We start from the raw sequence: 15325 nt of genomic DNA on the forward strand, positions 1-15325 counted from the left end.
TAGCCCTTTCAAATAAGCCAATCAGAATAGTCAAAGAACAACCCCCCTTGCTTCTGTAGCCCCTTTAAAAGTAGACTGTACCCGCTATTCGAGGTCCCTCGGCTTCCCGAATGCTGGGGGACCCTGTCATGACAGAATTAATAAAATCCTCATGCTTTTGCATCGGCTGTGGTGTGTGGTCTCTGGGGGCGACTCCTTCTCGGTGTTTGGACGCCAGAGTCCAACAGTGCCAACAAAACTGACCAAAGAACAAAGCCATACTAATCATATACCTACTATGTGCCAGAACCAGGAAATGGGATGATAAACAAGGTACGTGGGTTTCCAGGATTGTAAAACAATGTACAATGAAATGATTTGGCAATGTATAAATAAAACAGAAAGTATATGAGTGTGTAAGCTCAGAATTAAGGCCAGAGACTAGATAAAAACTTGTGATCTCACCAAACTTGATTGCAATGGAATACAGAGAAAAACAATACAGAAAAACAAATAAAGGAAGGGTGTAGGCAGAGCCAGGGATGAGACTGGGGTTTTGCTTCACAGGGAAGTAATAGGGAAGTCAAAAAGCCTTGTTGGAAGTGTAAAATATATTATCACAGATTGCAGGAAACGAGGACGTAACTCGTAACTCGAGCAACAACCTCAAAGGACAAAAGCATCCCTGCAGAGGGCAGAAAGAGCTATTGGTGGAGTCAGATGGTAGTCAGGGCACAGACCACCAACCAGGAGGACCTGCAAAGCTCCAGCTGGGCCATAGGTGTGAGTTTCCACCCTTACTCAAACCTGTTTCTTTTCCAGGCTCCTCAGAAAACAGTTAAATAGATACAAACTCAAATTGCAAGGTGCATGCACCTTACAAAAAGAACAGAATCGAAGATTTGAAACTAAGATTCAGGAGCTCGCGACCAACCAGGATAACCTGTGGACCAAACTACAGCAGATAAGACAAGACCTACAGGTACAAACGTGAGAGCCACTGGCTACCTGAACTGCCTGGAAATCTAACCTCAAGTCTGCTCTGCCCAGCTGGGGCGGGCTGCTTTCACAGAGTTTCCCACGTCACTTGGCTCAACCTCTTCTCCTCCCTCTTCCCTCTCCCCAGGTCTTCGCCCACTCCCACCCTCCATACTGAGGAAGCAATAGAAGCAAGTGCTCCTGCGTAGTGTTTGATCTCAAGCTCTCTTTGTACATTGTTAGAAAAACTTTGAGCACTCCTCTGGGAGCCTTTATCTCTGTGGGTTGTACCTGCTGCTATTTTTACCCATCAAGGAAGAAAAACACCAACAACTGAGAGGTGTTTGGGAAGTGTTCCAAAAACACAGTCATTAACTAACTGAGACATGAAGTGGATCAACCACACTATGTGTAACATTTTCAGGCCACAGCTGGGTGATTTTAGAGCCTGCAAGAGTATCAGTGATTTGTTTGCTTTGTTAAGCCTCTATAATGTCTGACTTAATGAAAGACAACCTATTTTCCCTCACTGTGAGCAATCTATTGAGAGGTTTGCTTAAGGTGTGTGAAGAAATCCAGTCTCACGTAGTGATATAGTTAAAAGAAAGAAATCTTTCTATAGACTTTCACATAACTAAGATAGTATCCACTGACACATCAAACACAAAAGGCAATTGTTTTTTAAAGGATAGGTGCATTATGAAATCTAAAATCAGATCTGTTTCATATTCGGCTTTATTAAAATCCCAGTCAGTGTTCTAGCTGCTCTCTGAGCGGAAATACCCAGGTTTCATTTCGTAGCATATATTGGCCACGGGTCATATTGACTTGCTGAGCTATACTGAGCTTCCTACAGCTTGCCCATTTCATTACACATTTTTTTTAAAGAAAGAAAGATAAGAAGAAACATTCTCACATTGAGTTTCACCATTGTCAGAAAACAACATTTAAGAACTGAACAGCCATTCCACCGACCCGTGGCAGATACAAGCTTTCTAAAATTTTAATTATTGCTTGAAACCCTGACTGTTACAAACACCAGCAAATAAAATTAATCAAGTTCTTGGAAGTGTCATGTTCATTTTCTTCTCCTTTTTCCCCGAGAAAAATCATTACCTACTACCCGGGTCTAACCAGTTATAATCTGTCGGTCTTTCCTTGGCTCGAGCAGAAACATCTGTTTCAGGACACATCTGGAGCACTGTATGGGTGTTTTCCATTTCACTACACAAAGCATTGGAAAGGCCAATTATTAAGAAAATTTGGAACTTTTGCTTTTCCACAGGATAGAAAGTGAAGCTGTCTATTTTTAACTGATTGTATGAGTTTTTATGTGTTAATGTCACTCAGATTTCTGCCGAGACAGTGATGTCTACATTTATTGCTGACTGTGAACCATGCCTGCACAAGTCAGTGTGATAGACAATTCACAGAATGGCTATAGACATAATTTTACCCCACAGACTTCTACAAGAGTTTCTAAAATCCTGAGGACCCTGACTCAACCTTCAAAGCAGTGGAACACATCCTAAGCTTTTATACCTCCAGCTTCTCGTGAAGTCCCTCAAAACACACTCTGAGGCCTATCATTAAGAGCACGTTATATTGTAGTAATCCGTGCTTGTCAATCGCCATGAGTACATTTTCAGAAATTCCTTATGGCACCTTTATGGCCAGACATGCCCAGATCTAGATGTTTCCCCAAATTCCTGGGGTCACTCCTGACACATTTTATATGAACTGTACCAATATTACAGAATTTTAAATTTATATTGAACAGCATAAAATAAAATTACTTAAATATCGAGAGTGAAGCAAGAAACATGCCTCCAATGTCTTTGGGATGTTGAAACGTAATACATTTGTAGGGAAGGTAAGAGTTATTTCTTCCTAAACAAGTTTTTCTTCACCCAGGCTATGTTGCGACCACTCCGTCCTTCATCTTCATCTCAAAACACAGCATCCAAGATGGATCATTCTTTACCCAGGGATGGGCTATGGGTAGGAGGAGACTATCCCCACATTGAGAGTACCAGTAGGTGTGGTCTGGAACAGGAACTTCTCCCTAATTCTGCCAATGCTGACAGAAACCGCAAATGTCAAGCAAGTTCAGGGAGAGCTCTGCCAGACACTGAATCCCCAGAGATCATTTTGCAGAGCACCAGGACACAAGGCCGCCCACAAAGGATGCTAAGGGAAGTCTATAATGCCCTCTCTGATTGCCAAGAGGGACTGCAGGACAATCCCCAGATTCCTCCCTCTGAAGTGAGCGGTCCTGCTCTGGAACCTTCAGAAGGGAAAGAGACAGACCACACCAGTGAAAGAGGGAATGATCAGGAAGAAGAGGAACTACAAACACTGTTGCCCAGACTCCTGGATGCCTTTGACCCAGACACGCCACCAGGTGAGGTGCACGCTGGGTTTTGTCATTTGAGTTGTTATGTTTGTTGTTTACTGTGTGTACGTGTTGGAGACATGTGTCAGTATGCAGTCCTGGTTGGCACTGAACTGTCTATGTAGACCAAGCTGGCCTTGAATTCTCAGAGATACGCCTCTGCCTTGAGGAGTGCTGGTCAGGTAAGGTTTACAGCCGAAAGAGAGGGATGGCCAGGAACTCAGGCTGCCTGTTAAAACACTGAACTTCATGTGATGTCTCAGTCTTGGAATTCAATTCCTGGTATTAGCTAATTCATAAGATCACCATGAGCACTAAAGCTTATCAGTCATGCAAGACTTTACTATAATATCTAGCACATACATTAAGCAAATATTTATTATTTTGAAAGTGCAATTGATGTTACTAATCTTACACCATGCATAACTGAGCAGCGCAAAGCCACCATTTAAAAATGAGGACAATGATGCTTCTATTTTGGCATGGCTGAGTGAGGGTTCTCTGTTCTAAGTTGTAAGTTATTGCTAAGTTATGAAGGCTTTTGGTCCTCTACTAAAACTCTGTTTTGTAGGCTCACCATCTTTTTTTATAGTTAGAACACACACACACACACACACACACACACACGTTTACTGTGGCTAACAGTTTCTCAATAGGAAATCTGTATAATCTAGAGACTTGTGGGTGTGGGGAAATGACGTGTGTGTGTGTTTCTGCACCGGAAGAAGCTTTCTCAACATGGTTATTGTTATTCTTAAAAAACGATTCCAGCAGTGGGTTGGCGGAGCCCGCCATGAGAAAGTGGCTACAGGAGGGCACGCTTCCTTGGCCCAAGGTGGCGGCAGGTAGCAGACGCATAAACACAGGAAATAGCCATAAGTATTTATTAAGGAAGAGGGAGAAAGAAAGAGAAAAGAGATAAAAGGAGAGAAAAGAGATAAAAGAAGAGAGAGACAGAGGAAAACGCGTGCACACGCCAAGGAAGCAGAAAGAGAGAGAGGGGTCCCAAGATGGCGACGGGCGGGTCAGAGGTTATGGGAGTGGGCGTGGCTAGGGCAGGGACCCAAAGAATAACAGTTATGAGTTAATATACTAGTTTTCTACAGATACCATACAGCAATACAGAGGACAAAACTTGAGTAAAAAAGAAAGAAAGATAAGTAAAATTTAAAAAAAAAAGGAAAAGGAAACAGAGAAAGAGGAAGGAAAGGAAAGGAAAGAGAGGAGGGGAGGGGCTTGGATGGGAGCAGGGCAGGGTGAAAACAGGAGGGGGGGAGATATGATTTCTCCTTTGTCCTGGAAGCTACAAATCCAAGCTCAAGATGTCAGTAACACTGGCTTCTTCTGCAGCCTCTTTCCTTCATTTTTTGGTTATTGTCATCTGTCCATGTCTACATGGCCTTCAGTCTGTGTCTGCTTACATCCCTCTCTTCTTTTAGGCACACTAGTCATATTTGAATAAGGCCATCCCAATGACCTCATTTTAACTGAATTATCTTTTTCACACACACACACACACACACACACACACACACACACACAATTAAGAAAAAAAAACCCTCTGAGGCCATTCAGTGTTGTAATTATCTCTGTAAAGACACTATTTCTAAATGTTGTCATATTCTGAGGTTCTGGGATTAAAACTTTAAAATATAAACTTGGGGATTTGGGGATTACAGTTCAGCCTGTGGCAATTGAAAAGGTATGACTTAGACACATAACAATGCCAGTTCTCTACAGAACCTGGCAGCGTCTGATCAATGAAATAGAAAGTATTGTAAATAGAGTGGAAGTCACAGTCATGGTCGAAAAGGACATGAATCCTCAGAGGTGTCAGGGGCACGGGACAAAGATAGGATGAAAAAAATCCTTTATGCTGATTCTCGAACCAACATGAATTCCATGCACTGCAGTTCTGCCTAAGCATGCTTGGGGCGTGATGAATATTCAAAAAAAAAGTCAATATCCACTTCAGGAAAATGTCACTAGTCCATTGGGCTCTATTGAAAAGACTTAGCATTCTGCATCTTTACCTTGCTTTTTGCTTTGTTTCTGTTTTCCAAGTGAGTTGATGCGGGTTTCTGAATTCTAAACTTTTACTGGGTCAGCGCTCACAAATACAGTTGCCACAGTGCATACTTTGGATTCCTCATAGTCTAGGGCTGTATTTTGATATCTTATATGAATTTACCATCTGTACCTGAAATATATTTATACGTATTTATCCTCATTATGCCATTAAAAGAAAATTATAAAATTTAAAAGGTTATAAAAGAGTAGGTGCGTTTCTAAGTTTAGATGCTGTGCTAATGTGTAATGTGTTATTAGAATTATCTAACTTTTAAGAAGTACTTTTCAAGTGTCAAATTTTCACCTGTTTCCTTCCACTCACAGACTCAGTAGAACTATTGAGGTATTATTATAGAAAGTATGCTTTATTATTATGAAAATATTCTTATGATTCAAAAAATGACGATTTTCTTTTTGTGTGTGAGATATGTGTATGTGGTGTGCTGATGGTGAGTAAGTCTGCAGACACCCAGGAAGCCAGAAAAGAACCTTGGGGTTTCTGCTCTGTCACTTTTCATTCCCTCAAGACAGGGTTGCTCACTGAACCTGGAGGTAGGCCAGCATCCATCCATCCATCCATGCTAGCCATGCTTCTGTCTCCACCTCCCACTGTGCTAGGGTTACACCTATGTGCGGCAACACCCAAGTTTTTATGTGAGTGGGAGGGATTTGAACTCAGGTCTTTGTGCTCGTGCAGAAAGTATCCTTACTCACTGATCAGTCTAATCAAACCCCTAACATGCTAATTTTTAAGATTTACATTTGCTCTTTTTTTCTGTCATCTTTCTTTGCATGGCTCAAGAATAAGGCATGAAGATACGTGTTAACCTCAGTGGTTCTCAATGTGTATCTTCTTACTCAAGTATTTCTAAAGATTGATAGATAGATAGATAGATAGATAGATAGATGATAGATAGATAGATGATAGATTGATAGATAGATAGATGATAGATAGATGATAGATGATAGATAGATAGATAGATGACAGATAGATAGATAGATAGATAGATAGATAGATAGATAGATAGATAGATAGATAGATGATAGATAGATAGATGATAGATAGATAGATAGATAGATAGATAGATAGATAGATAGATGATAGAAAGAACAAAACAAAGCAAGCAAGTAAACAAGCAAACAAACAAAAAAACCATGAAACTAATAAACCTCAAATACAAAATTCCTTCTCTGGAAGCAAACAGTTTGAACTATGTATCTGACACTCAATCCTCTAAGATCCAGTTTAATAAATAATGGTAAAGGATCAATGCATGATTAAAAGCTATCAGGATCTCTCTATATAAATGTATTCATATGTGAACTATGGTAAAAATAAAATGGCATAGTTCCCCTAGCAGCTGCAGTGGGCAGCGGGCCACAGGGAGCTGCGGTGGTAAAAACGCTGCTGCAGTTCCCTGAGTGGTGTATGGTCCCAGGCAGGGAGCCACATGGTAGGTGAGAGGCAGAGACAGCCATGCAGAGAAAGTGGGTATTTACTTAGTGAGTTATGGAAGGGAAAGGGGGTAAAGGGAGAAGGGGGAAGAGGAAAGAGAGGAAAGAGAGAGAGAGAGAGAGAGAGAGAGAGAGAGAGAGAGAGAGAGAGAGATAAAGGGGGAAGGCAGCCACAGCAGCAGCTACCTTTTCCTCTTTGAGGGGGAGCAAAAGAAGAAAAGGAAGAGAGGCTCAAGCTGGAAGCTGAAGGAAGATCTGCTTGCCTCAGCAGATGAGGGAGGGAGTAGGCAGAGTTTGTCTCTTAAAGGGGCAGAACAGACCATTACAATGTGTTTATACATGCACTATTGTGTAATTAGAAAAAAATCATAAAAGACAAGATTAATTCTAAATTCATATGACATAATAATATACAATATGCAGTTAGAATTACTTGATCTTTTAGAAAATTTAAAGTCCCAACATTTCATTTGTTTCTAAGTACAGACTCAGTAGCATCATTAAAATGTTTTTATAGATGGTGTGGGCTCTGGTTTTATTGGTGGTGACAGTGGTAAAGACTTTTGTAAAAAAAATATCTGTCTCACAGGATTGAAAAGATCTAGCTTTACATTTTACATCCCTGGGGCTTCTAACAACAAAACAGAAGCCAGGACTGACAGGAAGATTTAAGAAGTTTATCAATATTTTAAGTTAGCATTTAGGTTGACATACTAATCTTCCAGAAAGATGGTCGATGAACTCAGGTGAGCAATGAATGAAAAATGAGAATTTTAATAAAGAACAAAGTGTGTTGAATTAAACAGAAATTCAAAGAGAAAATAAAATTTCAGTGGAAGGGCCCACTGGAGAATAGAATCAATCTGAAGGGAGCCAGAGGAGAGACGTGAGGAGAGAAGAAAGCCAGAGAGATGCGGCATGCTGCCGGGCACCATCGTGCCTATGACACAAGCTCTAAGTGCAGAGCAGAGAGAGGGTCAGAAGCACAGCCAAGGAAACAATGGCCCAAAGCACCAAGGATTGGAAACACAGTGGAGTGGAAGAAGAATGAAGCTATGGGGACCCCAAATTACATAAACTCGAAGGAGTCTGCCACAAAACAAGACACATTATAATCAAATTGCAGAACACAGATACAAAAGAAAATTTCGAACATGGCAAGAACAGCCTTCATAACACAATGCATGCACTTCTCAAGGCAGAGAGAAATCATCTGATGTGTTAAAAATGCTCAAAGAAAAGGAGCATTACCAGTCAAAACTATCCTAGCCCCAAAGCCATCTGGTGAAAGGAAATATATTAAAGAGGAATACAGAAGACCACACTACTGAAATGAGGCATGCACCGCTTGGCTGGCTTGATGACTTTAAGAAGGACATGGGTTCATGTCATTCAGTTACCTAGAGGAATAATTGTAGACCAGACAGTTCAATAATTTCTAGTCTCTATATTTACCACTGATACTTTTCTAGCACATACTTGACATGAATTATATTTAAGTGAATAATTTTGCTATTGTGATTCCCTCTGAATCATCTGTAGTTTCACAGATACTATATCTCTTTAGTGTTTAATCTATGTGCTATATTACTTCAACACACATGTGCATACCTATTTGTACATAGCCTGTTACTTGGTCTGCATGTGTGTGTGTGTATGTGTGTGTGTGTTTTACAAGTATAGATCAAGTAGTGGGCTAGACGGTGGGTCATATCTTCTGTTATTTTTAAAACATATTTTTGAAATAATGGAGCTAAGACAAACAATCAAAAAACAAAACTCTTGCAAAATGGATTACTGCTATTTCTGTATCACTATATTTAAAGTTTTTACTGGTGAGCAGAAGAGGTGGCCACCAAGTGAAGGAGACTGACCTAGACTGATGTCTCTGGAACCTACATGGTGGAAGGAGAGAATTTTCCTCTGATCTACACATGTGTGGAGGTGCAAGCTCCACCTATGCACATACACACGCACAGGCAAATAAATGAATAAGTCAACAGTTCAATAAATACACTTTTATATTTAAAATTTTTATTGCTTTGGAAAGAAAAATAATACTTTGAAACTGGTTTTCTGCTTGGAAAAAAAGTTTTTTATCCAGGCTATGAAATATGGTTTATCCAAGGTCCTTGGACACCCGGAGCAGTGTGAGAGATGTATAGAGTAGCGCTGGCTTGGACTCCTCGTGGGTCAACAGAAAACAGTGAAGATACAGTGACAGTATAACCATATCGCTATAGGAAGAGGTTCCGAGTCTTCAGTGAGGGATCTTGTTTCTCTTCAGTTACGTAATAACATGTGCTGTCTGTGAAGTAACATGGCGAAGTCCACAACTTTCCTGCAAGCTATTTCCTTAGCGTGACCTGCACTTGCCTTCTTTCTTACGGGTTGTCATGCTTAGCAGCTTGGGGTGATTTATTTTAAAAAATTATCTCCACACATGTGTCTACTTCTTCAACATGTTAGGGGATGCTTAAATGTATATAAACACGGATTTTTTAAAAAAATTCTTGTTTTGAATATTATACACATCATATTTTTTAAAACAGCTGCCAAATCCTGTTCTACAACACAATCGTTATTACAACAGATTGGTGGGAACACTAAAATCTTTTTTTTTAATTATTTTTTACTTTGCTATATATTACTGTATTTACATCTTTTATTCCCTCCTGCTCCCTCTCATCGCGTCCATATTTATCTCCAGTTCCTGCTCTCTCTCAAATTTATGGCCTCTTTTCCTTTAATTATTAGTGTTTCTGTATATAATATGAACAAATGTATAAATACAACCCACTAAGTCCATATAGTGTTGCTGTACGTGTATGATTTTAGGATTGTATATGTTTATGTTAGCGTTGTATGTATATGTTTTAGGATCTCCTTGGTATTAGGTAACCAGGTAGGGGACTCCTCACTAGGGAAGACTCAGTAACCATTAATTGCTAGTAGCTGTTCATGTAGGGGTAGAGCCCCATGAGATCTTCCCCGTTCATGCTGGCATTTCAGCTGGTGTTGTCACTGTTCAGGTCTTAAACAAGGCTGCCTTATTGTTGAAGTGTCATGGATACAACTTCCCTGTTGCATATAGAAAACACTGTCATCTCACAACAGAGGTCCTGGTCCTCTGCCTCTTTCATCCCCTCTTCCATGAGGCTCCCTTAGGTATAGAGGTTGCATTGTCTCATGGGTCAACCGGAGTTGGGTTCCTCAAATCGGTTACTCTTTTCATTTATGAGTTGTGGCTTTCTTGGGGGAGAGGGGTCTCTGTCTTCATTAGTGGCAGGGAGGTAGTCTCAGAATATGGCGCCTCAGCCAGCGGCACCCGTGCCACCTGGAATTTGCAGACACAGATGTGCTGGCTGGTCCCAGAGGGACTGAATACAACTCCTGTGGTGGGGAGTGGTTACCAGTGTGTTTCAACACTCTTCAGAAGGTTACAATATACAGCAATATTTCTATGAGAGCATTCTCTAGTAGGCTCTTGGGTCCCATGGGGTGAATTGGATACTGAGTGAAGAATAGGGTATCTTCTCTGTTAAGGAAATGCAAATGGAGAAAGACGGGATCTGATTCTTTGTGGGTGAGAGCTGAAGCCACACAGATCTTCAGGTTCCAGGAGATGTATTTCCTAAAAGTTCTTTTGCTTGCTGGTTTCAGGTCCACATCCTGCATTGGACATGGAACTGTATGGCAGAGCTGAGCAGGTGTGCAGGACGTTCTCTGCCCTTGTGGATCAAATCACCTTACCCAGCTTGGAGTGAAAAGGAATTCAGACTGAAAGGCTTGGTGTGATGATAAAACTTTTATTCAAAATCTGAATTTAAAAGAATTAAGTCTTTAGCTTCTCTCTAAATAGTTGAACTTGTTTGGGTTATTATCTTTAACCTCATTATTCATGTATCTTAGTTCTTCAATGTAGAGTTAAACTTTGGGGGTGCAGAAGAGCAAAGGAGGGGGAAGAGACCACACACACAGCAGCAGATCAAACCCAGGTAGCTGATTTCTATCAGATTATTATGCTATATATCTCGGTAATAATACTCAATTGTGTGATCTACATGAATGCAAAAAAAAACCTGTGCCATTTGTATGGCTCAACTGTCTATCTGATGTTTCTGTTAAACAACAGGTTCAGCAAAGACCTGAACACAAGACAACACACACACATACACACAGAGACACATACATGCTTGAGTGCATATAAAACTGATGAAATCTATTTAAAATCTGGATTGTGCCATTGTCGATTTTCTAGTTGGGATGTTGTAGTACAATTATGAAGTGTTCATAGTGGGAGAAATTGAACAAAGGAGACATATATGTCTCTGGGCCATTCCTCATAATCATATACAAATCAACAAGAAGTTTAAATTTTTTAAAAAACAAATGTTTCTTTCTAAAAATATCCAAGTCTGATGGGTTTTATCAAAGTGCTCAAATGAGTGCTTTCCCCTTAATTTGAATTATTATTGAAAGCACAGAGAAGTCAAACTTCCCAGTCGTTCAGCCAGCACTTCATGTCGGATTTGAACCCTGTGCCTGACTCCATACTTGTCCCTAGTCTCTTGTTTCTATCAATAAATGTTGCTGTGACTTCGATGCTTTGATTTTCAGTCCTTGTTACAGAACGAGTGGCCAGTCATTCCTAGGATTGCCTACATGGTGAAATAAGGCCCAGGCGTGCTTAGCATTGTGTTTCTCTCAATCTAATGCCAAAATTATTTTTTCTTTTAAATCAACCATAATTTTTATGTTTTGTCACTTAGTGTAGTCATTTTCCTTCATGTATCATCCCAGAGTCCTACTTGCAAACTTGATAAGTGCACACCATAGCATAGGTCACAGCTTATAGCTGCCCACTGCTTGTTTTGTACAGGCTATGCGCTAAAAAGTGGCTGTATATTTTTTTAATGACTTAAAAGATCAAAAGAAAAGGCTGTTATGAAAGTTGTATGGATTCAAATTTCAGTGTCGACAATAGCAACTCTACTGATTTGAGCACCTATGACTCTGTTTTATCCAGCTCTACTTAGACAGACACCATGATGGCAAGAGGCACGGTGCAGCCCACAGAGCCAGGAACACTCACGTCCTGACCCTTTGTGAAAAAAAAACTCAATGTCTTAGTTAAGGTTTCTGTTGCTATCAAGATGCACCATAACCATGGAAACTATTTTTTTAATTTTTTTAAAATCAAATTTATTCATTTTACATACCAACTACAGCGCTCCCTCCCTTCCCTCCTCCCACTTCCTCCCCCACCTCCCCCAAACCATTTCCTATCCATTCCTCAGAAAGGTAAGTTTTCCTGTGAGTAATCAACAAAGCCTGGCACATTAAGTCGAAGCAGGATCAAACCCCTGCCTGCTGCATCAAGGCTGAGCAAAGCATCCACCGTAAGGAATGAGCTCCAAAAAGTCAGCTCATACACCAGGGGTAGATCCTGGTCCCACTGCCAGGACCCCTCAATCAAACCAAACTACACAACTGGCTCCCATATGCAGAGGTCCTAGTTTGGTCTCATACAGGCTCCTCAGCTGTTGGTCTAGAGTTTGTAAACTCCCACGAGCTCAGGTCAGTTGTCTCTGTGGATTACCCCATCATAATTTTGTTACCCCTTGTTCATATAATCCCTCCTCCCTCTCTTCAACTGGACCCCCAGAGCTCAGCCTGGTGCTAGGCTGTGAATCTCTGCGTCTGCTTCCACCAGTTACTGGATTTCGGTTCTATGATGACAGTTAGGGTAGTCACCAATCTGAATACAGGGAAAGGTCAGTTCAGGCACCCTCTCCACTATTGATGAGTCTTAGCTGGAGTCATTCTTGTGGATTCCTGGGAATTTCCCTAGTAACTGGTTTCTCCCTAATCCTGTAATGACTTCCTGTATCAGGATCTCTATGCCATGCTCTTCCACTCCATCCCTTCCCCAACCTGACCATCCTGTTCCCTCATGATCTCATCCCCCATCCCCTTCTCTCTACCCTACTCTCTTGCCTCCAGTTTACCCAGGAGTTCTCTTATAAAGGAAAGCATTTCATTGGGGTGGCTCCCTTACAGTTTCAGAGGTTAAGCCCATTATCATCATGGTGGGACATGACAGCGTACAGGCAGACGTGGTTCTGGAGAACTGGCTGAGAGTCCTACAACTACAGGCAACGGGAAATGGTTTGTGACCCTGGGTGATATCTTGAGCATGTAGGAGACCTTAAAGCCTGCTTCCACGGTGACACACTTACTCCAACCAAACCATGCCTACTCCACAAGGTCACACCTCCTCATAGTGCCACTCCCTTTGGGATTATAGAGGCCAATTACATTCAAAATACCACAATGAGAAACACAAAAACTGCTAGCTCATAGTATGGAAGACCACGATGAGGGAGTTACCATTGACTAAGGGTTGTGTCCTATCAGTAGTTTTAATGAATTTGATGAAATACCTTAGAGAAAACAGGACAGAAGCAGAGAGTGAGCCTGTGTATAACAGTAGTTGGAGTGCTAGCTTTTTAATGTTCTTATTCTCCCAATCAACCAAAACCTAAGACTGGCATCGCCCCTGCCACCCACCACCATGGCATCTCCCCCACCACCAGCGTGTCCCATTCCACATTGTTAGGGCCCAGTTAATCCTCCAGTGAAACTGCATCTTCATTTTATTTTGCTTTTCCATGCAAAGTACAACCACTTATAGAGCCTTAATATTTAATCAAACAGCAAATACATAATTGAAAGATAATTATGCTGTCTTATTAGCATTTGGACACAGTTTGTGCTAATATTAAAGATTTAAATAAAGAGAATCCAATAAGACCAGCTGGGAGCCAAAGCTTTTATTAATTTTGTTTTCATTAGATGAATGTTTTCTTCCCCTGTGGTTTCTTCTTCATTTCGTATTCAAAACTATTCTCTCAGACGAGGTCGAGAATCACAGACCATCAGTGATACCACGCATGTGAATCGTCCGTCTGTCCATGCCAGTATCATAAGCAATGGCTTGTAATGCATGTAGCATATGCAAGCTAACTGTGCGGCAGCCCTCTAGTTCATCAGCAAGGCCAGGCCTCCCCAGGAGAATTATCAAATAATCTCAAGAGACAAAGCCCTCACCCCCAGTCATCTGTGGAAGTTCTTTAGCTCCTGTAGACACATATGAAGACACGTAGAAGACTGGAAGTCAGCTAGTCCAAGAAGCTGAAAACAAAGGACTCTTAGAGAACTTGACATGATCTTCACCTCTGGACATTGACTTCACTTCAAATACATAAATGATTGATAGGAAAATATTCCTTATTTTAATTTCAAGACTTGCGTTAGCTCTGAAGGTGGCTTTCTTTTCACTTGTAGCTTCGCTTTTCCAGTGAACCCAGATGCCAGCCTGTGCATATACACACTTATCAAATCTTCAATCAGCTCTTTTTTCTTTAAGAAAGGGCTTCTTAGGAGCTGAGAATATGCACCTGAAAGTAGAGAAAAGGAGCTTAATAAATTCGCTAAATCACCCTTAGGTTAGTTGTCCTTCTTAAAGAAAGAACTGATGTTTTTGCTACTCCAAATTCACAATTCTATATATAGTTAGAACATATAAGTAATTTTGTATTTGTAATATTTTCTGTCCTGTGAATTTTACTTGTATAGCCTAAGTTAATTAAATTGCTACCATTTATAATATTTGTCAATTAAAATAGTATGTGATTTTTAAAGTTTAAAGAATCATTATATCATGTTTAATATAGAAACTTAAAGTAAGCATTTTAAACCTCCAATAACCAGAGATAGTGTTATCCTCATTCCATGTTTACTCTGTGATATGTTCAACTCTTATTTTATTGGGGATGTTTTTATTATGGATACTATTGGAGTGAAGGGTCTTGTCCTCACCATTGACTGCACCTCGTGACACTTCCTGACAATCAAGTTACAGATGGATGCTTGCTGAGAATGTGGCTTAGGAACCTTAGAGTAAAGCAGAAATCTGAACATTTACAGATCTCTTCATATTGCTGAAGCAGTGTTTTCTGTGTTTAGTGTTTAAAAATAGAAACTATGGAAATGGGTTAGGCACTTATCACAGACATCAGATTATAAATCTAAATTTTAACTTTTCTTACTACCCCTACCCCCTAAAACCCTCACAACTGAAGCCCCAGGAAGTAGATTATCCGTCCCACCCCAGTCCCATCTTTCTTAGTGGCAAAGCAAAATCTGCTAAAGGAAGAGGGTACAATTTTTACACAGATAATATTGCACCTCAAAGTCTTTTTATTTGCAGAGAAATCTTCACAGCCTTATGAGTAAAGTCTGCTGTTTCCTCTTTGGGAGCTATCAGTGTACTATCCTAAATCAGTCTCTCACTCTTGCCCCTTCCCTTGTTCTCCCTCTCCCCCCTCTCTCCCTTCCCCTCTTGCTCTTCCACTTCCTCTATTCTCCTCTCCTCTCCTCTCC

General features: G+C 40.7%; 2 protein-coding genes across 3 annotated transcripts in view; one reads left to right on the top strand and one right to left on the bottom strand.

Annotated features, from left to right (window-relative positions):
- The window catches only part of Dytn (dystrotelin), a 50486-nt gene extending 39059 nt beyond the window's left edge, over nt 1-11427 (top strand). The window contains exons 10-12 of one of the 2 annotated variants that reach the window (XM_050154257.1): nt 802-961; nt 2872-3361; nt 10541-11427. In XM_050154257.1, coding sequence (XP_050010214.1) covers nt 802-961; nt 2872-3361; nt 10541-10644 — 754 coding nt within the window. In that variant the 3' untranslated portion in view covers nt 10645-11427. Of the gene's footprint in view, nt 1-9; nt 313-801; nt 962-1105; nt 2022-2871; nt 3362-10540 lie in introns of those variants that run through there. The other variant, XR_007593976.1, reaches the window with a different exon arrangement.
- Nucleotides 11428-13701: 2274 nt separating this feature from the next.
- The window catches only part of Fam237a (family with sequence similarity 237 member A), a 4677-nt gene continuing 3053 nt past the window's right edge, over nt 13702-15325 (bottom strand). Inside the window, exon 2 of the mRNA XM_050154320.1 lies at nt 13702-14340. Coding sequence (XP_050010277.1) covers nt 14171-14340 — 170 coding nt within the window. The 3' untranslated portion in view covers nt 13702-14170. The remainder of the gene's footprint in view (nt 14341-15325) is intronic.

The sequence above is a fragment of the Alexandromys fortis genome, unplaced genomic scaffold (assembly GCF_014885135.2).
Source record: "Alexandromys fortis isolate MF-2015 unplaced genomic scaffold, M_Fortis_MF-2015_v1.1 scaffold_40, whole genome shotgun sequence".
Taxonomy (NCBI): domain Eukaryota; kingdom Metazoa; phylum Chordata; class Mammalia; order Rodentia; family Cricetidae; genus Alexandromys; species Alexandromys fortis.